This window comes from Ochlerotatus camptorhynchus, unplaced genomic scaffold (assembly GCF_037179485.1).
Source record: "Ochlerotatus camptorhynchus isolate MF236.1 unplaced genomic scaffold, CSIRO-AGI_Acam_v1.1 ptg000190l, whole genome shotgun sequence".
In the NCBI taxonomy this organism is placed as follows: domain Eukaryota; kingdom Metazoa; phylum Arthropoda; class Insecta; order Diptera; family Culicidae; genus Ochlerotatus; species Ochlerotatus camptorhynchus.
The window spans coordinates 711444-734435 of NW_027040680.1; the positions used below are offsets into that span (position 1 = coordinate 711444).

The 22992-nt window shown below is 39.6% G+C and overlaps 2 protein-coding genes across 6 annotated transcripts in view; one reads left to right on the top strand and one right to left on the bottom strand.

Annotated features, from left to right (window-relative positions):
• LOC135702278 (probable cytochrome P450 305a1) lies at positions 1-12502 on the top strand. Its single transcript, XM_065223307.1, has 3 exons — positions 1-112; positions 10859-11108; positions 11165-12502. The coding sequence occupies exons 1-3, from the start codon at positions 22-24 to the stop codon at positions 12315-12317; spliced, it is 1494 nt and encodes a 497-aa protein (XP_065079379.1). The 5' UTR covers positions 1-21; the 3' UTR covers positions 12318-12502.
• An 80-nt stretch (positions 12503-12582) lies between these two features.
• Positions 12583-22992, bottom strand: part of cyc (cycle) — a 96632-nt gene continuing 86222 nt past the window's right edge. For 2 of the 5 annotated variants that reach the window (XM_065223301.1, XM_065223302.1), the window contains 2 exons: positions 14093-14344; positions 12583-12861 (listed from right to left, as the gene is read on the bottom strand). In XM_065223301.1, the coding sequence (XP_065079373.1) occupies positions 12725-12861; positions 14093-14344 (389 nt within the window). In that variant the 3' untranslated portion in view covers positions 12583-12724. The remainder of the gene's footprint in view (positions 12862-14092; positions 14345-22992) is intronic. The other 3 variants (XM_065223304.1, XM_065223305.1, XM_065223303.1) reach the window with 2 other exon arrangements.

The following is a 22992-nucleotide window of genomic DNA, read 5'->3' on the forward strand; positions in this document are numbered from 1 at the left end:
AGATTGTGTGAGACGCTCATCATGATCGTCATAGTACTGATCAGTTTCCTGATAATCGCTTTCATTGTTTGGTTGCTGCAGGAGCTCCGAAGGCCACCAAACTATCCACCAGGTATGTGCTCCAACGACATCGATCATTTCCCAGAATCCACAGTCACCATAAAGTGTGTGGTTCAGTGACCGTATGGTTTTAATTTCGACAGCAATCAATTTACCCACCCACCGTCAACTCGACGCACATGAGCGTAGTGACGTTCTATTCTCCCGACGACGGTAATTGGCACCTATTCAATTGTGAGCGATTTTCATTCAACCCATCGCAGTTCATGCTATCAGCTGTCGCGTGAGGATTCTCTCGTCTAAGCCGGCTGGCCTACACCGTACCATAACAATACAAACACTCCGAAGAAGTGCGATAAGCATAAGTGACGAATTTACATAATATAGCACTCGTGCCGACAAAATGCCAATTCGACGGAAGCCAGCTGTTTTCAAAGGGGTCCTCTGTCGTCCGACGACGGTTCGGCTCGCTTACGGAATGAGAATTTCCTAGTTTGCTTATCAACAATGAACGAATGCAGCACATGTTTTGGTTAGTCAGTCACTCTCTCTCCCTCTCTGTCTGATTCTCTTTGTGTCACTGACATGCTTCCGTATTCGAGCGAACATGTGATCGATGGGATGCTAAATAAATCATACTCTTGATCATCTGCAAAGTGTTTTGATTCGCTTCGATACATTAGTTTGTGTCGCTGACACGCCGCCATCTTTTCGTAACCAGCATAAAAACGTGATCACATATCAATCTAAGCGGGCCCAGAGCGTGGCTCGCCATGGCTACTTGTTATTAGTAGAGATAGGGGTGCCACCTCAATGGAAAAAGCAGGTGTTTTTCATCTGATAGTAATCAGATGGAGCAAGTCTAGTTGTAGCATGTTAGAAAAAGCTCTTGAGGACAACATCAAATGAGGTTAGGTGAACCTACAAGGTAAACACAGACGACTCTGAGAGCAACTCCAGATATCCTCAGATGCTAGCCTAGGATAAGATCAAATACGCAGAACCAGTCCAGAGGACTCCACTGTCGTCTAGACTTATTCTCACAGTTGTGTAACCGGTCCCCTCAAGAGCCACAATTCCCATGAAGTGATTTTAGCTAGTCCGGAAGTGTTATGGTGCTTCACCCTTTTTTCGCCTCAATTAATATGAAATCAAAACAAAACAAACAAATCGTTAGAGATTTATTAGTTGGACTTTGGATTATTCATAAATATTCTGTTGTCTACCCTTTATTTACGCGCATTTTCTTATGTACTCGCATAGCGCCAGCGTGAAGGTCATCCATCTTGGGCGGCTGTTAGCTCTTGCCTCTACCTGACTTCCAGGTCATATTTTTTTGTCGACTTTCTTGATTTCTGCCTCTGCTGCTATGTCCTGCAGAGAAATAGGTAGAGAGGCGAAGAGTGAAAAACCGTGGAAACGGCAGCACTCTTTTTATTATGATTCCATCCTACAAGTTCTGGCAACTGTTTCTGAAGGGCACACTTCAAGTGACTTTTTTCAACCATCTATTTGTGTTGTTTTTACCGAGGGGGACGACTCTATATACGATGCAAAAAAGATTGTGTTTTGCTGTGGCTAGCTGCGCGCACGCTGAGTAGATAGAAAGAAGATTGATGACGATTCTGAAGATTTCCTGCAAAAAATTGATGAGCGTTGCAAGTAGATGCGAGAAATGAAAGAAGATTGTTCGAATATTGATTCACTAGTGTGAGATTTGTTGAACATCTAAACTTGAGATTTAGATGTCTCGCCCCCTCGGTTTTTACACGCGTCAGAATTGGTTTTTATCGTTATTAAAATTTAATGATTGCTGATAATGAAGTGCTTTGCCAGTTTTTGTAAAAACCAGTATGTGAGTGGATACAAAGACATAACTTTCTTTCGATTTCCGAAAAGCCTGTTTATATGTTCTTTGTGGCACTTGAAAGGATCTTTCGTCAAAACATTGAACAGTATTTGCAGATCAACAAAAACATTGCTATTAAGTTAACTGGTTTGATGAACTCATTGAATGTTTATTGTTTTGAAAATTGTCATGATATTCGATCAAAAATTATTGATAGGTTTGTTAGTTTTAGACTTAAGATACATGAACCATACAAATCGCGTTCGATCAAACACGATAGTCGTTCGATGGCCTTGTAAAATATTGAATGATTAATAAACACTTTGTTCAGCACTAATAATTTAAATTTGTTCAGCAGATAAAAAAAGAAAGAAAATTTTACAAAAAATTGACCTTTATACTAAAAGAATATAGAAATAAATATCCTGAATATTACTACATTTTAAATTTAAGCATAACTTTTTATTTGTTCATGTTTTTTCTCATACTAAAAAGTTTTCTTCCAAATATATTCGCAGCGATTACAATACTTGCCTTCACCAAATTGGGGAACATCAACTTTTGTTCAGTTGATCAGTTTGACGGTTCGATAAGGTTTTTTTTGCTTCACACTCTTCGCCTCTCTACCTATTCTCTCTGGTGTCCTGCTGGATTCCAATCCAGCACTTGCGTGCCAATGTATTGGAAGATTGCCGCAAAAGCTCAACGCAGATGTCACCACTGCATGATGATGATAATGTTGACAGACTGCATATGAAATTCGTGAAAATTAGCATTAAATCATAATTTTCATCAAGCCTGCGTGAAATCCTTCCAATATAACATTCGAATTGAAGAAGAAAACGTTTTTATGATCAGACTGATGTGCAACTTTGACTTTTCCAGGAACTTTCATAAGATATATTTATTTCATTTCATGGCTCCATCAATGCTGCATCGTAAATATGATGGTAAACAGAAGTAAATTGCTCAATTACTCAAAATAAAGATGATTTGTCATCTTGTTATCACTTTGAAAACCATCTAGCACCATTTTATAGTATGGTGCGTGTTGAGTAAATCCAGTTCCGATGCGTTTTCCGTCGAAAATTGTGAGTATCAATATGTTTGCTTAAAAAAGGCCAAAATGAACATTTATTGAATATTGGCGTCCTAAACAACCAATTCTCTATTACCACCAGCATGATACAACCTTTCCTAAGTAAATTCACTTAATTTCCACTTTCATTCTAGTGGAAATCGCACATATTCACCATTTTCCGAAAAATGCAGCTGCGCAGGAAGTAACCTCTACCTGTGGGTGCAAACTTGTTATGCATAATTTTCCATGAAAACATCTCCGATCCATACTGAAATAATAACAGTTTGTTTGTAAACACGTTTTCTTACACGATTCAAGCAAAATTTTCCAAGGGAAATTATTAGTTTATCCTTATGGACCGATTTGCCTAAAAAATCGTCTGTTTTACTTGGAGAATTTGGAAACTATCCTCCTTCTAGTAGTTCTCACTTCGAAATGTAGGTGGCGAAAACTTGAAAAAGTTTCACTGCAAGACGCCAATTGTGTTGTTGACTTTATCTAGAGCATCTCTCACAATTTTTGCAATCCATTCTCTTGTTCCCAAATTCTCTACAACATTATAATGTTCGCCATTACACACAGTAGCATGATGCCTCACCAATTCTCGCACACAGGTACCCTGCATCCAGTTGGCCGAAAGAGTCGCAGTATTCCAGATATTATAGAATAATTGATGCTACATTTGTGCGGCTAGCATGGGGTCAGCATCTCTACTGATATGCGGTCGACCTTGGGACCCTTGTTGCATTTCATGCTCCTGCTTCTAGCTGCTTCTATCTCCTGCAATGATGGATGCTCGAGGCTCACGCGAGTGATGCGCTAAACCCGCCCTATTAACCTGATGAAATTGTTGGAAGTGCTCAAACCATCGTTTCAGATGGTTAGTGCAATCGGTAGTAAATAATCCTTTGGTTCATCCTTGTTGCACTCAGCCGTCGTGATATCCATTCACGCTCGCTTGTCCCGTCTACTAGACAGTGATGCCACATATACAGATTTATCTGTAATCATACAGATTTTTTTCAATACTTTGGTACTGATATCTGTATATACAGATTACAGTTTTTTTTTAAATATACAGTTTTTTTTTCAAATAGGGGAAATGGCTCTAATGGTGGCCCATGGATCTAAGATTGCTGCATTTATGTATGAGCTCAAATAAGGGGCATTTAGGCCGACATTACATCCATTTCCCCTATTTGACAGCATCTGTCACCAACATGTCTGTGTTTGACTGACAATGATCGGTTTCTGTACGTGGCGAATAAGAATGGAATCATTGTCCGGTATGACCTGGCCAAGCGGTAACGGCTGGTGGTCATAAAGGCGCGGAAGACGGTAGTTCTTTCGCTGGCCATTTTGCAGGATCTGGTAGTGGCCGATGAGATCAAGAGCTGGACGGAGCGACACATTGTTTCAGGGGGTTTTCCGGAAGATTACCCATCATTACCCATCACCCTTTCTGATAAATAATCGTTTCTTTCTTTTCGGCAGCTACGAGCACCAAACCCAAATGGCATATTTCACTAAATATAATATTAAATAAAACCATATCATACTATGCTTGATTACATTTTTGGATTTGTCGAATCGGCAAACAATCCGTTTAAACAATCACGAACTGATTGATTACAGCCTGTGACTCGAAGAGTCTTCTGTATATTTTGACATTTGAATAGCGAAATATCAAAATAAAGAAATACAATATTCTTGTAAACATTCAAATTAAAGTTTTCTGTTGTGGCAAAATACAAGAATATTTATAAAACAGATGAAAACGATTACGCATAGAAAAATACAGGTGGAACTGTCCCAAAGTGTTTACAGCCAAAAATACTAAGTACCCTTAGGTATATAAAGCGTTAGTAATGGAACAACATCATTTGGTTCTAATTCGGATTTGAAAACGGTTTTCACTCAAGTGTATACTCTTCCGTATATTCTAAGAAAAAAAATACCCATCAAGCGGCGCACAACGGTCTCGTCTACTGTTTTGAAGATTTTTTCATCTATGCTGCCGTTTTGATGACCTTTCACCTTCAGTTTCCTCTTCATAATTGCCCAGTAGTTTTCAATGGGCCTGAACTGGGGAAAATTCGGCGGATTGAGGGTTTTCGGAACAAACTGGACTCCATTGTCATTGTACCATCGTTGTACTTCCCGGCTGTAGTGACAACGCGCAAGATCCGGCCAAAATGTCACGAGACCATCGTGTGACTGGATGATGGGCAAAACCCGCTTCTGGAGAGATTCGGTTTTGAACTCCTATCAGTTTTCTCAGTGACGAAAACTTTTGTCTTCTGGCCATAACTACAAATTCCCTGCCAGATCATATATTTGCGTGCGAATTTATCCGCAAAAACAAATTTTAATCTGCCAGGCACACCTCCTCGAGCCTTCGCTTTGTAAAATTTTAGTCCTGGAAGCTGTCCGAAGTCGGACTTTACATAGGTTTCATCATCCATAAGTATGCACCCACCGGACTTCGTCAGCAGGTTGTCATACAACTTTCGAGCACGGGTTCTAGCTACGGTATTCAGCTTGAGTGATCGATTTGGTTGCCTACTGGCGTGATAAGCCTGTAAGCGTTTGCGGTAGCGAATTTGCTGCACTGTACTACGGATGGCATCATACTTTTTACTCAAATCGCGGGACAGATTGACCCAGACATGGCTAGGTTGCTTCTGACGACCTTTCCACGGAGCTGACGGTTGGCAGTTCCACTCCGGCGTTTACTTTGAAACTTCCGATTCGTCGTCAATGTTTCCCTGTACCGTTTGTGCACGCGCCATACGGTGTTTCTAGCAAAATTCAACACTTTAGCCAGCTTAGACGCGGACTACTATACGATGGATTTTCCAGGTGACTGCGCACGATTTTTTTTTTCTACGCTCCTCTTACATGATGACTGTCTCCAAAACAAGAATTTTTTATGAACTGAAAATAAACATTTGTATTGATATTATTGTTTTCAATAGATAGACGTCAAAAGCTTCTAAAAATGTCCACTAGGAGCGCGGAAATAAGCAAAAGAGTTTGTTCCATTACTAAGTAGGCCATGGTTTAGGTTAGAGCTATGTAAAACAAGCATATTGAATATCCTTTCAATCTAGTAAATACTTAAATAAAGTAGAAATTTGTTTTGATCAGAAGAATTTGAAAAAAATTAAACATCGAATATTAAAATTTAACACGTAATATGTAAACCATAAAAATGTTATGTTCTATTTTTCAGTTTCTCAAATACCATCATCAAGTAGGAGAATCTTTTCCCTACTAGCTGGTGTTTGTTAGTTTCTGTGAGTGAGCTAGCAGTTGCCACAAATCTTCGATTGAAGTGATTGCTTACAAAATCAGATACGTCGATTTGAATACTTACGCTTGATTTGTTAAATTCAGAAACCGTTAAAATTGAATAAGATCACCTGCAGGACGGCTCATAGTATCTGACTCGTGAACCTCAGCTGGTGTATTAGTTTCTGTCTGGGTGCACAACCAGAGCATAAAAGCCATAATATATCTACCGAAATCTAATACCGCAGGCCTGGTTGATACGACAGGAAGACGAATGCGGCAAAAAAAAGTTCGTTATATCTTGAAAGGGATTAGTAGGAATTTCATTTTATCGTAAAACTGATCAGTTGGGCGGTATGCGGTTCCGAAACTAGTTACGAGCATCAAAAGAACGAAACCGGGGACGCCATCAAGAATGGGTTTTCACTCAGGGTATGATTGACGATATCCCATAAGCCATAGAAGGGTGGCTTGCAGCGCTCCTCCAACCAGGGAATCTATTCGGACGGATTGTGTTGGCAGTTGTTCGAAAGTGACAAACATCTTATCGATAATAGTCTTTTGAACACCTGGAACTTGAAGTCATCGCTCAGAGAGGCTTTGATTCTCCTCGGTGACTGCTGTTGTTGTAGCACATGGACGTATTTTTTTTTTCGAGTAATTCGCTACGCCATTGCTTCCATCTGAAGCGGCCCTAAGCAGACTTTTTGTTAATGAAGATAGCTCATGAATTTGTTGCACCTAGGCCTTGCTCAGCTTGTACCCGGAGATAGTCGATTGGTGTCAGATGGGGAAAATCGGAGCTCTTCTTAATGACATCATGACGTTTCTGTTCCTCCTGCATATAACCTTCATAGCGATGTTCATCGTGCTTTTGGGTGCTCTTTCTGTTGTCAAAAGAAGGAAGTTAAATGAAAATTGATGTGATGAACAGCAGTTTATAATCCGACGATGTTGACATATGGACATACCCAACTAACAATTTGAGTTGACTAAAAGCTGAATAAGCTATTTTTTAGCTGAATAGAATAAGCATATTTTTGCCTAAATAACCCCTTATTCAGCTATAAATGTTTGTTGGGTATCCGCACTTGAGGTTTAACGCAGTGAATTCCAAAAGAAATTCTGGAGAATTCCAGCAGAACTCAGTACTAAACATTCCCTGTTAGCTTGAACAATAGTTCCAGGTAATGTCATTTTCGTAAGCTGGAAATTTTTCTTGGTGGACGCCATGCTCATGCAGCTCATGGAAGTTCAGCAAAGTGCTAAATACTGGGAGAAGCAGAAACAAGCGGTGCCATAAACCACAATCTTAAAAACAGCTACAATTTTGTCTGTAAATAGATTCACCCGGTCGGTGATGGTATCCGTTAACTCAGGCCTGGTGGTCGTCCTGAATCATCGCTACAATCCGTGCATTCTGTAACACCTATATCCCGGATAGAATTATTCAACCCAGCAAGTCCAGCATCACAAGTAGCTAATCCTCAAGATCATCAGAACCAGTTTTCAGTTGCTTATGAAATTACTATGGAAAAAATATGTCAATGAGCTTCAGGCCACCGATCATGACAGATTTCAATCTTAAAATCAGGTTACTATGCGTATTTGATGTTGATCAACGCGAGTTACTCAACATTTACTACGATTTTACTCATGATCAAAAGCTGTCTTACCCCTTGGATCTTATACAGATCATTTTACAGATTTTTGTCAGTCAGATTAAAAAGTTTTTTTACGGTGAAAATACCAGGGGCGGGATGTGCTGTCCAATCGGCCTACTGAAAATCCATCAATGAGATGTTGATCAGAGTCAATGTTTTAATAAGAGGGGACTCAAGAGTCCCCAGAAGTACTAATCGAACTGTCAAGCAGGGTACCAAACAAGCAAAGTAAATAAATATTATTGTTCCCACAGCCAGTGAACTACAAGTATTGCATTCATTAGTGACAATATTTTAGTAATTTAAGATGATAAACATTTGTTCGCTTTATTTAGTACATTTTGGTATTTATAAGTTATACCAAGCTTTATAGGAAAGTTTGAACATACTGAGTGATATATCATCGGTAAGAGACGTGTGTGTGAGAAAATTTGCGAAAAAATCTAAGGGCACCGGTGGGATTCGAACCCACAATTCCCATCCAGTACACGGGTGCATTGCCAATTATACAACGGTGGACCTATGGTCTACGGATGTATGCCGGCAGCTCAAAATGTTATAGTCATACTGTACTGGACATATTTCAGCATGTAAGATGAACAACAAAAATGAGTTTTGTTCACATCGACTGATACTGAGTGGTTGCGGTACAAGCACATATCGTCGATAATAGACGATTGTTGTGTATCAGAGAACGCTTGCGCAAAGAGACTAGGGTGGGGAACGGATTCGAAACTCAAATGTCATTAGCCAAATACATCCGTAGACCATAGGTCCACCGTTGTATAATTGGCAATGCACCCGTGTACTGAATGGGAATTGTTGGTTCGAATCCCACCGGTGCCCTTAGATTTTTTCGCAAATTTTCTCACACACACGTCTCTTACCGATGATATGTGCTTACCTCTCAGTATGTTCAAACTTTCCTATAAACAATTAAATTGACTGCAAAGTCGCTAAACCGTAAATCAAAAAGTTATACCAAGCACTTGTTTGAACATTTGTCAATTTCTATATTTTTTTTTTGTCTCTCCTTTATCGACATCAATTTTTTCACTTCTGAATGAAAGCCATCTGATGCTAACGCAAAAATCTGGTTACCGTTTACTCTGACGAAAAATAAATCACAAGCAGTGCTGCTTGTTCGCAACATTTTCTCTTGGCGGGACTCTTATTATAACATTGACTCTGATGTAAATATGTAAAGCTCAGTGAATTTGCCATCTCTTTCATTCTCCCGCTGTTTAAACGGTTGAAGAAGAAACGACAAATTTACTGGGCCTCGCCTGTTTACGCACATTGATTCTCCATATGTGAATTTGGATCCAAACATCAACAAACCTGTGGTAGATATGATTGGTTTGAATTAATAATTATAATAATAATAATACAATAAAAGCATTTCCATTATAATGACAATAGCATGTATTTCAAAATATAATAAAAAATTGTAACCAAATTTGATCTACTCGATCTGCTCTAAACTTGAGTGAAACCAAGTCGGCGTGTAGTATGATGTAAATAAACGCACACTCACACACATACATGGTTGCTTGAATGAGTTAAACTTGTAAAAGATGTTGTAGGTAACGCTGTCCTGTGCGCAAAACAGTCAGGTTCATTGAGTCATTTTGATATGAATATGAACTGCCATCTGCCTCATCATTCACTGCCTCGTGAGAGTCTGAATGATTGAGAGGTAAACGAGTCACTGACAGCCGAGCACTCAGTCAGTAGCTCAGTCAACACGTTTATTCTGCCGTGATGGTACCCAATATTTATTTTGAATGACTGACCGTACATTTTCTATAAAAAAAATGACTCAATTACATGCTGTGTGAGCGAAGGCAAGCGGTGTGCGTCGCCTGCTCGTGAGTGACTGAATGTTTTTGTTGGCTCTTTCATTGCATCGTCCTTTACCGTTTGGCACAAACGGTCTGCACAGAACAATGGATTGAATAGTGCAGTGTTTTCACATTCAGGCTAGGCAGTCAATAATTTTAAACTCTGGTGGCATGTGTAGTGTGTGATGGAACCGGCTTTTGTGGATTGTGTCGGTTGACGACAAAACCATGGTTGCTTATGGCTTTGTTGTCATTTGGAACCAGTTATGCAAGGTAGGCGATGATTGTTCATATTTGACAGTCCCACCCCCAATACAGATGGAAGTTGGAAAATAATTGGCAACACTGGAATCAAGTACCGTTTACAAGCTTTGTTCTTCGCTGCTGTGGTTCTCATCAGTCTTAAAAATTTTGTTTGTTTTTGTTTTATTATAGTCACTTTAACACTCTTGGGTCATTCGTGACTTGTCCGGGGGTGAGATTTGAACTCGTGACATTGGCGTGAGAGGTATGGATGTTAACCACTACGCCGAAGTCGCAGTAGGGGGGTAGGCATGGATAGTAAAAGCATCCAGATAGACCTATCCAATGGATAAAAATAAACGGATTCTATCCCTATCCACATTTCTTTCCCGCCGGATAATATCCAAGTTAAAATTATCCGGAAATTGATATCCGACGCCATTTTGGAATCCTATAGTGCGGCCAATGGATTCAAAAACAGTGGCAAATACACTACAATATGGATATTTTCGGAACGGGGACGATCAGTATACAGCAAAAAAATAATTTTGATAGGGGAAATGGCTGTAATGTCGGCCTCGATGTCTCTAATTTGGGCCCATACATAAATTCAGCAATCAATAAATTTTTCACTAACAAACTAAAATATCCTTTTGTATTGTCCAGATGATACTTTATTCTACGAAAAATTGAAGAACATAGGCTTAATCTTTGGATCCATAAGACAACATTAGAGCCATTTCCCCTACAACATAAAACACAGCAAACAAAAATACCGAAAATGCCAAGACCATTGTAACAAATCAACATGTTTTCCTTCCAGGTCCCCAATGGCTACCTTTCATCGGCAACACCCCGTTCATTCGCAAAATGGCACGATCCAGTGGAGGGCAACATTTGGCTTTCGAAGCCCTCTCCAAGCAGTACAACAGTCCGGTTTTAGGTCTCAAGCTGGGACGGGAATACGTTGTGGTGGCCCTACAATATCCCGCCGTTCGGGAAGTCCACGCCAAGGAAGAGTTCGATGGAAGACCCGATAATTTCTTTCTCCGGCTGAGGACCATGGGCACCAGGTTTGTTCAATGCTTCAGTGTCGAGAAAATATTTCTGTATGAATGTTTTATTGCAGACTGGGAGTGACGTGCACTGATGGACCATTTTGGGCAGAGCATAGAAATTTCGTCGTACGTCACCTGCGGCAAGCCGGATACGGAAGGCAACCAATGCAGGTGCAGATACAAAACGAACTTAACGAACTCACCGGAATCATACGTGACTTGAAAGGAGAACCAGTTTGGCCGGGTCAAATTCTTCCGACGAGCGTAATCAACGTGCTGTGGACTTTTACCACGGGATCAAGAATTCAAAGAGACGATCCACGGCTTACACGATTGCTAAAACTGCTGCAAGATAGATCCAAGGCGTTTGACATGTCCGGAGGTGTGCTAAGTCAGTTACCTTGGCTTCGTCATGTAGCTCCCGAATGGACTGGGTATAATCTGTTGAAGCGATTCAATCAAGAACTGAACGAATTTTTTATGATAACTATCAAGAAGCATCATCAAGAATACAGCGAAGATAAATGTTCGGATGATCTGATTTACGCCTTCATCAAGGAAATTAAAGATCGCATTGATGATCCTAGTTCTACTTTTAATGATATTCAATTGACGATGATTATATTGGATATCTTCATCGCTGGATCCCAGACAACCAGTATTACCATCGACTTAGCGTTCATGATATTGACCATGAAGATCGATATTCAGAGGAAGATCCACGAAGAAATTGACACCCATATGCGGCAGGACGAACTTCCTCAGCAAAACGATCGAACCAGCTTACCCTACACAGAAGCCTTCTTGCTTGAAGTTCAGAGATTCTTCCACATCGTTCCAATCAGCGGTCCCAGAAGAGCGCTAACCGATTGCACTTTGGGAGGCTACCGAATACCGAAGAATACCACCATCCTTATGGGACTGAGAACTGTTCACATGGACCCGGAGCATTGGGGTGATCCGGAAAACTTCAGACCCGAACGGTTCCTCAGCCCGGATAATAAGATAATCAACACTGAGCGGTTGATTCCGTTCGGCTTGGGAAGAAGACGATGTCTCGGTGAATCACTTGCACGAGCATGTATGTTTACGTTTCTCGTTGGAATTCTACAGAAATTCAGCATTCACAAAGCGGATAATTGTTCCGATGAAGCAAGCCTTAAATTACTTCCAGGAATAACACTTTCACCAAAGCCGTACAAAGTTGTGTTCGAACCGAGATAAACATGTGAGGATCTTTCCTCCGATTATACTGCCACCTACTTATCAAAACCAATATATACGCATGAGTAGAAGCAGCAACAGCAGCAGCGACTTCAATGCATAGATAGTGACGAACCCTTGATTCTAAATCGTCCTTGAATATATGCCATAGCCGTATTTTAGTTCTGTAGTTTGATGGGTTCTTCATAAAGTAGGAGATTAAAATAATATGCTATATTGAAAAATAACGTTTATTTACGTTTTGATTTTGATAATTGTTCTAAAAACTAAATAAGAAATGACTTGGTCTACTAAAATAACTATCTTTCGCTTTTTGACTAAAAAAAAAAAAGTTGGTAACTCTTTGCTTCATTGCGTGGTTGGTTGACTATCAAGGTATGGTTTAGAAATGCCTCTAGGGTGCGTTTTCATGGCAACGGCCATGGTAAACCGGAAAAATCAACCGGCCCTCCCAGGCCGGCGTCAGCTTCCAGTAGGCTCATTATCACTGCCATTGCCGCTTCGTCATTGCCATCGGTGTTGGTGGCCTGGCCATGTGCAACTTCTGTAAGAAGGAAAGAGAAAATCACATAAGCATAACATATAAAAATATTTCCGAATGAAAAATTTAGCTAATTTGGCTTCTTAAATCTTCATTAAAAAATAGTTCGTTAATAAAGATAAAAAAAAAACAACATTGAAATGCACATAGCGTATCTCAAAATTGATCGTACAGCTGTACTTCAATTTTAGAGAAACGGCTCTTAAAGCATTGACATTGACATTGTCTCTGAATTTTTGGCAACTGACTCAACATACATTTATTAATTATTGGGTCAATATTGGGCATATTTGGATGAATTTGCAAAAAGTTAGAGCGATTTAAGAAAAAAACCTTTTTCTTGAAAAACCTTATTACCTTATTTCTTGAAATTAAATAAACAAAACTTCTCGCAGTTTTGCTCATTTTTAGTCGTAATAAAGACCATTCATATGCCAATATTTTTACTAAAATTCATCATCATAGGTAAAAAGTTGAAAATCGAGCGTTTTACTAAAATTAATCTAACTCCATACAAGCTCTTCCAATAAAGACCAAAACTATAGCAATAAATCTGTTCAACCACCAGCCACGATTTTAAAAATATAGGGGAAATGGATGTAATGTTGGCCTAAATACCCCTAATTTGGGCCCATACATAAATTCAGCAATCGACTAAATTTTCAATAGCGACCAAAAATATCCAATAGTACCGTCCCAATGACGCGTTCATCTAGATGAAATTGATAAATTGCAGATTTTTAGCAATGGGCCCAATCTCAGATCCATAGAGCCATTCATCTCAGACATTAGAGCCATTTCCCCTATATCTATTCACCATGTTTCAAAAAAAATCCTCTACACACTTAGATTTTTTTGCGAAGATTGGCACCATTGGCGCGGCAATTTATTTTTACTGAGATCGCAGCAAAATTAATGTTTGTCAGCCGAGATCTCGGCAACATTCCCGTTCGTTAACTGAATATCAGCAAATTTTTCACTGAGATCCAGCAAAATAGATTGCCGAGCTGCTCGGTGGTGCCCATCTCGGCAAAAAATCTAAGTGTGTAGGGTAAACGATTAATTTTGAGATACACTGTACATATGCCAATTAAGTACAGTTATCAGAAATATCGCGCAAATAAGATCAAAATAAGAATATGAAGACTAAATAACCAACTATAACACCTAAAATGAAACAGAATATTCCGAATTATCGTGGATGACGACTACTTCCTACTAGAATCCAGCTTACCGTGCTCTGGACTCATGATGCTAGTGTTCCGTACGTGGTTGAACCCCGATATCGTTCCATTTACTCGTTGGGTTGTAGGAGCTCCTCCTCCTGATCCTCCGGCACCAGTTGATGATTCCGGGGAAACACCGGAAGACGACGCTAGGGAGCGTTCTACGGCTGCAATGGCTTCATTCGAGAGATTACTGACCTCCTGGATAGCCGGGTTGAAGCTCTGCGCAATGGCTGTGTCCGTTGGGTCTGGACTGCTTTCTGTAATAGAATGAAAGATGACAAATCGATTTAGGTGGTGCCGTAAAGTTGGACATGATATTTACAATAATATTTATAACTATTCGGACGTTAAATTTTTCCTTGAACGCATAACTGAATGCTTCAAAATTGTACTTTGTCAAGAAACCTAGGGTCATTCCGTATTGAGCGCTGAGTTGGTTTTCACGGTCCCGGTCTCGTCACACGGCATTCAGTTTTACTTTTGCTTGTTTCAACCCTCGCCTTTTCTTCACATAGTAGTTCAGAGTGCTCAGTGCAAATCTATCTATTCATATTGTGCTCCATCCTTTTGCAGCAAATCTTCATAATCTTCATCAATCTTTTTTCTATCTTTCTATGCCATGAAAGTTAAATACAATCTTTCAGACAGATTAGTGGAGAAAGTTCCCGTTCAACTTCAGGTTTATAATTATTTTTCCGCGAAAGGAGTGTTTGAGCTTGGCTTTTGACTGAGCGGAGTGAATGTCCAGAATTGGTCATGAAAGTGCCAGCCAAGCAAAAATGAAAATGATATGGAAGAAAAGTAAATCCAATCTAATAATTATGTGGCTAGAATCGGCTGGAGGAAAATTTGTGCGGAATGATGTTCATTCATACTAGGTGGGGTGAAAAGTAACCTCTTTGACCGCCAGAATGAGCTGCTACTGCAAAAAAGGTTATGGTGCCTTGTAGTCCGTTCATGTTTAGGCAGACATGCCAAATTTCAGTGCGATACTGTCTTAGTTTTTTTGTTGATGTTGTTGACGTGTTTGGCATCATGTTGAGTATGCATAAAAACGATTTTCGTTCTCTCATAAAACATTATTTTTTTAGAGGCTAAACGGCGAAGGAAACAACAGAAAAGTTGGATAAATATTATGGGGCTAATGCTCCATCAGATTACACCATCAAATATTGGTTTCGAGAGTTTCGTGGTGGCCGCAACTCCACTACCGATCAAGTACGCAGCGGCAGGCCCTCCGATGCGGTTACAGATGGCAGTGTCAAAAATACATGAAATGTTGTTGGCTGACCGGAAGTGACCCCCTCTCCCCCTGCGTAGACATTTGTTCATATAAAAGTTTTTATATTTGTATTGGCCGTGGATAATTACCCCCCCCCCCCCTTTAAACTGTCAACGTAGCAAATGAACAGCCCCTTATTGGAGCGATTAAAGGCCGAAATCGCTGCAAAACGGCCTCACATGAAGCGAAAAAAAATTGTTTTTGCAAGACAATGCGCCGGTGCATTAGCGTCACAATCACGGCTAAAATCAATGACTTACGGCTCGAATTGCTTCCGCATCCACCGTATTAACCGATTTGGCTCTTTCAGACTATTATCTCTTCCCAAACCTCAAAAGATGACTCATCAATAAAAAAAATTAAGCTCACGGGAGGAAATCATCGACGCCGCGGTGGAGTATTTTCCAGACCTTCCGAAAAATTACTTTTTGGACGGGATCATGAAGTTGGAAAATCGCTGAAATAAGTGTATCGAGCTAAAAGAGGACTATATTGAATAAAATAAAAAAAAAATCCGTTCCCAAGGAAGTTACTTTTCCCCCCACCTAGTATTGGATTGTCGGTGGTTATCATAGAGGATGATTCGGAGCCCGTCTCCCTTATAAAGAATGTATATAGGGGAAATGGCTCTAATGCTGGCCCATGGATCTATGATTGGGCCCATCGCTAAGAATCTGCTATTTATCAATTGTACCTAGATGAACGCGTCATTGGGACGGTACTTATGGATATTTTTGGTTGCTATTGAAAATTTAGTCGATTGCTGAATTTACGTATGGGCCCAAATTAGGGGCATTTAGGCCGACATTACATCCATTTTCCCCTATGTCCCAGCGCCAGCCGCGCCTGAACGCTGTTGGGTTTTGGGTTTGGGATGTTGGGTTTGCAGCAGGGTTCGTTTAGGTTCGATAAGCTGAATTGATTTCCTAACGAGCATATAACGCAAAGGAGCTTGGGTTTTAGCCCACGGTTTTCTGCTTAGTAAGCAAAAACGGTCGCTCTAAGGCCACCGAGCCCCTCTTATCAAATCATACCGTTACTCAAGCTGTTGTAACAATTCAAATCCGACACCGACGACGATGCCACACGATAAACGAGTGATTTGACTATAAATCTCTTTATTTATCGTATTTAACAAAAATATGAACATATTTATTTATTTGTTGTCAATCAGTGTAGACCGTTTTACAATTTTACTCAAACGCTAGTTGTTACAATTTAACTTCAAGTACTTGCATAACATTTATATTTTATTATTGATGCCTAGCTAACCTCGTGAAGAAAGTTTTTTTAAGGCGTACTTTTATTCATAATTATGTCAATATATTCACAGTATGTATAATAGCAAGACATCATTCTATTCAGTGGGCTGTTTTTGGCATAGTCTGTTCTTTGATTGTTGATGCTAAACAAATTTCTATTCCGCAGTGAGCGAGTGGGAGCATAAAAATTGATATTTTCCAAAATCTCTGAGCTGTTAACTCTTTGCGAAATCACATCATTTATAAAAGCAATCATTGCGAGCTCTCTTCGCTTTTTTGAGCTCATCTTAATTAATTAGCATACAACGCGATTCATACGATGGAAGTGGAAAACTCGTCCAACCCAACTTTCTTAGACCAAACAACAAGAACTGCTTTTGAACTGATTCAAGGCGGTTTACATGTGTATCATGATATGGAGCCCAAACTATGCTACAATATTCGAGAAGAGGCCTCACATATGCTACGTAAAGTGTTTTGATTGTGTAGGGATCATTGAAGCGCAAACTAAATCTTTTAATGAACCCAAGCATGTTGCTTGCTTTGTATGTAGATAATGTTATTGTAGTGATCAGCAAAAGTTAACTTGGTGTCGAGGATAACACCTAAGTCTCTGACTTGATAGGATCTTTGGATTGTTTTCTGACCAAGAGTAATTGTGTTGTGTATTACAGCGTGCTTTCTTGTGAACGATATAGAATTACATTTATTAATATTTAGTTCTAACAAATTTTTCTTACACCATGTGTAAAAAATGTCAATTTCATGTTGAAATATTTGAAGATCATGTGCTTTAGATATCTCCATAAAAAGTTTCATGTCATCAGCATATATAGAAACATGAAGAAATTTAAAAATATATAGAACAAAATAAACTGTAATGAACCAAGATGTGAACCTTGTGTCACACCAGATGTTACATTAACTATGGTGGACAGATTTCCTTCAAATTTTACCTTTTGCGTCCGCCTTGATAAGTACGACTCGATCCATTTCAGTAGCCTAAGATTGAAGCCTAATTTGGAAAGCTTAAAAAGCAAGAGTGGGATATTGTGGGGCCTCATAGCCTAGTCAGTAAAGGCACGGTATTACCAAGCCGGAGGCGGCGGGTTCGATTCCCGGTCCGGTCGAGGGAATCTTTCGGGTTGGAAATTTTCTCGACTTCCCTGGGCGTAGAGTATCATTGTGCTTGCCACACACTATACAAATTCATGCATTGGTATTGGCATCGAAAGCTCTCAATTAATAACTGTGGAAGTGCATTTAGAACACTAAGTTGAGAGCACGCAATAAGCTAATATGCGCTAAGCAATAAGCTTGAAATGCGCATACGAAGAAGAAGAAGAAGAAGAAGAAGAAGAAGAAGAAGAAGAAGAAGAAGAAGGTATATCAACTCTGTTAAATGCTTTACTAAAATCAGTATATAGCGTTTCTACATAATTGCATTTATCCAATGAGTTTAAACAATATGACACAAAATGTATCAAGTTGGTAGCTGTAGATCGTCCTTCAACAAATCCGTGCTGTTTGCTAGTAATTACCGACCTAATCTGTAAGAATACATTGTCATTAATGATGGATTCGAATAATTTAGGAATGCTTGATAATATAGCAACTGCACGTTAATTTTTTATATCAGACTTTTTACCACTTTTAAAAATTACAATTAAAAATGATTCCTTCCAAATCGGAGGAAGTACACTCGACTCCAAGGATAAATTAAACAGCCAGAACAAAGGCTTTGCTAGCTCCTTCGAAAGTGACTTTAAAAAAATAGGTGGTAAACCATCCGGTCCAGCACCTTTTGAAGCACCCAAGGTTTCAAGACCACGTATAATTTCCTTGAGAGTTAAATTATCCACTGCGATGTTCTTCATTGGCTCGGGGAGATAAAGGGTGATACGGTCAAAATTTGGTCAAGGGAAAACGCGTGTAAATCGGTGAAATCGTTTATTTAAAAAATCAAATTAAATTTCTTTTTCAAGTTCAATTAGTATAAAATTCAGGAAAAATATTCAGTTAGGCTTCCGCTTTTCCAAATCCGAATTGCCTGGCCTTACGTTTGACCCCTGCCATCAGATTTTGTACAGCCACCTTGTCCACCTTCTTCGCCGCAGAAAGCCAGTTTGCCTTGAACTGCTGCTCGCCCTTAGCAGTTTTTTGGTCTTCTTTAGGTTCCGCTTGACAATAGCCCAGTATTTCTCAATTGGGCCGAGCTCTGGCGTGTTGGGAGGGTTCTTGTCCTTGGGAACCACCTGCACGTTGTTGGCGGCGTACCACTCCATGGCCTTTTTACCGTAATGGCAAGATGCCAAATCCGGCCAAAACAGTACGGAACAACCGTGTTTCTTCAGGAAAGGCAGCAGACGTTTATTCAAACACTCTTTCACGTAAATTTCTTGGTTGACAGTCCCGGAAGCTATGAAAATGCTGCTTTTCAAGCCACAGGTACAGATGACTTGCCAAACCAGATATTTCTTTGCGAACTTTGACAGTTTCATGTGCTTGAAAACATCTGCTACCTTTCCCCTTCCTTTTGCCGTATAAAACTCCTGTCCCGGAAGCTGCTTGTAGTCGGCTTTGACGTAGGTTTCGTCGTCCATTACCACGCAGTCAAACTTCGTCAGCATCGTCGTGTACAGCCTCCGGGATCGCGCTTTGGCCGTCGTATTTTGTTTATCATCGCGATTTGGAGTCACTACCTTCTTGTAAGTCGATAGTCCGGCTCGTTTTTTGGCTCGATGCACGGTTGTAGACGATACACCCAGCTTATTTGCGGCATCTCGGAGAGAGAGGTTAGGGTTTCGCTTGAAACTACCGGCAACTCTCTTTGTCGTCTCAGCGGCTTCCGGTTTTCGATTTCCCCCCGATCCAGACTTCCTGGCTGTCGACAAACGTTCCCCAAACACTTTAATTACATTTGTAACGGTTGATTTGGCAACTTTTAGCGATTTTGCCAACTTTGCGTGCGAGTAGCTCGGATTTTCGCGATGCGCGAGCAAAATTTTGATACGCTGCTCTTCTTGCTTGGACGGCATTTTGACAACTGAAGAGTGAATTCCAAAATCAAAATAGGAGCAACATTCTACACACACACACCTTCAAAATGAGGGGTGTTTAGGTTTTTTTAAATGCAAAATTGAAAGAAATACGTCAAGTTGATATTGACCAAATTTTGACCGTATCACCCTTTACGAAAAATATTGGTAATCTCTCACATTTTCACCATGAAAGAAGTCAGCAAATAATTTACTAATCTGATTTTGGGTCTGACTTAATGTTAGTTTCAATCTTTCTATTGTGCTCTTCATATGCATTTTCAATTTCTAAATTAAGTTGATCACAAATAGTCAGATAAAAGGTAAAATTTTCATCATTTTTGTTTCTCTTGTACGCCTTTCATATCCTTTAATATGAAAGGATCTGGGACCACGTTTTTCTTCTCAGTAAGCAAGCCACTGCAACTGACGATCTTTCGAATCCGAAAACCAAAAGCTACGAAAAAGTACTTAGGCTGGCATTAAGTTCCACTTGCAATATTGGATTTGTATGCATGTTCCCTGTCCGGGGGCCGCCATATTGGATTTTGTCCACTATTTTGGATTAAAAAATGGCTTCGGATGTCAATTTTCCACTTCCCCTCATCGATCCCATTCCGTATATACCCATATTGCATGGGTTTAGAGGCATATTCCTTGTCCGAGGGCCGCCATATTGAATTTTGGTCCACCATCTTGGATTTTTGGAAGCCATCTTGGGTTGAATTCCACCATTTTAATTTCATCCGGAATGTTGAGTTAAATTTGGGAATGCCCCAAACTCTAGAATTTAACATATCTTCTAATCCTATGATTTTCGATGATTTTGATCTTGGTTGAAGTTGATGCTGGTTGATTTTGGGAATCGAAAATCACGGTTGATATTTGTCGAAAATCACGTGTGATTTTGGTGGTGATGATGGCTTGTGATATTGGTGCCTGTGATTTTGTGTGATATTGATCTTGAAAGATTGCTGTTTTTATTTTTTCGATCTTGATTTCAGCCAACACTGTCTACCACCTTATAACCTCCATCAATATAACATTATAAACAGCGAAATTATCAGCAAAGCATCAATTTTATGAAACAACTTTTCTTTTTCGAATACGATTAGGCAGTCCATTTGATACGCCATCCAGTCCATTTGACACGCAACTTGCCCCGAGTTCATTAGGAAATATCAGCAAAAACCGCTTTTAACTTGCACTATAGTAGATAAACGCTGAGCAATTTACCCAGTGAAGTTTATCCATAGAATTTTGCCGTAGGATTTCGTCTTTCAGCAACATATTGAGGCAGCAAAAAAGGTTATCTTCCATTTAATTCCACTTAATTAATTTTGGTATCCATGACAGATACGTATTTCGACTACAATGTGCAGTCTTCATCAGTGTCATTCCCACTAAAGAACTTATCAAAATCTAACCCCCTTAAGTACTCATCCCCTAGGTAAAAAAGTCAAGATCATAGGTATAAAAATGAAACTACAATGTGTTGAATCGGAACCTACCTAACTAATAAAAACCAAAGATTTAAGTAAGCTAAAGGAGAAAAATCTATACAACTCTCTAATAAGGAACATCCCCAAAGGCTTGGTAGCCATCATAATGAAGTAATGAAATTGGGTTGTTAGCGGAATGCTAAATAAAACAGCAAAAAAGGTTATCTTCCATTTAATTCCACTTAATTAATTTTGGTATCCATGACAGATACGTATTTCGACTACAATGTGCAGTCTTCATCAGTGTCATAACCTTTTTTGCTGTTTTATTTAGAAGATAACCTTTTTTGCTGTTTTATTTAGCATTCCGCTAACAACCCAATTTCATTACTTCATTATGATGGCTACCAAGCCTTTGGGGATGTTCCTTATTAGAGAGTTGTATAGATTTTTCTCCTTTAGCTTACTTAAATCTTTGGTTTTTATTAGTTAGGTAGGTTCCGATTCAACACATTGTAGTTTCATTTTTATACCTATGATCTTGACTTTTTTACCTAGGGGATGAGTACTTAAGGGGGTTAGATTTTGATAAGTTCTTTAGTGGGAATGACACTGATGAAGACTGCACATTGTGGTCGAAATACGTATCTGTCATGGATACCAAAATTAATTAAGTGGAATTAAATGGAAGATAACCTTTTTTTGCTGTTTTATTTAGCATTCCGCTAACAACCCAATTTCATTACTTCAACATATTGAGGTTGCAATTTAAAAAACGTGTTACGAAAAGTGGTTAGTCCACTTATAACTCTGTCAATAGCGGATGGATTTTAATTCTAAACAATCCAATTGATTGGATTTTTTTCTACAAATCTGCTAAAATGAACACTTTAGCAATATTCAATCGGTCACTATTGAAAATAACAAAAAATGTCCAACTGTTGCAATGGTGATAAAAATTATTACCGGTTTCCTGCAAAAGCGCTGTCCCTAACACAGAATTCAAAATCGAATTCCATCCAGTCTCGCCGATCGGTGTTTATACAATCACCGTGTGTAGTGGTATCCAGTCGGTCGTCATCAGCAGCAGCAGTGCTTACGGCGCGTGGCGTTGAACATTGTCCTCCAAGAAGAAGAAGGAGGAAGAAGTCGCACCGCTTCTGATCGGATTCAGTTGCTCATCGTGAGCCGCTGTGGGCCATCTATGCCAAGTGCGTCACCCACATTCCAAAAAAAAACAGATAACTCACCCGCCTCATCCGTGTTGAACAACCTAATAGCTCAGCATTACTCAACCATCATGAAAAAACGGTTCTTTTCAAGAACACCATAAATTTTGTTGTTTAAGTGTTATTTTTCATTGAACCTTCGCTCGCCTTGCTGCCAGCCACATCACCCAAAAGGTCTTTGATAATGTACCCAGCAACCAAACTTTTGTGGTCAAATGCGTAACAGTATTGAAGTAGTACATAAAAATACTCGCAGTGACCGAATACCACATGATCTTGTCAGTTAACCAGAAACACTTTGAATTAAGATAAGGGTTTCTCCAGGACGCTAGAAAAAGCAAAGAGATTTTCGTTTTTTGATTATCTATTAAATAAATCAAAAACTCCGTGCGTTTTGTGCACGAAAATGCGTACTTTTGTCATCAGAAAACGAGGCGGTTCCGTGATGGGAAAAATTGGTTTCCCTAACCCAGTTGCCGAATATTGACACAAAGCACGTAATCCTACGCCAAATCTACGGGCGTGTCTTGGATACAACCTCTTACTTTTTTTTAGTGATTACTGTCGGACTGTCTGCGTCACTTACGACCGATACTGTACCACGATAATTTATTTTTGGTTTTCGTCAAACGCCACTGACACAACTGACCGT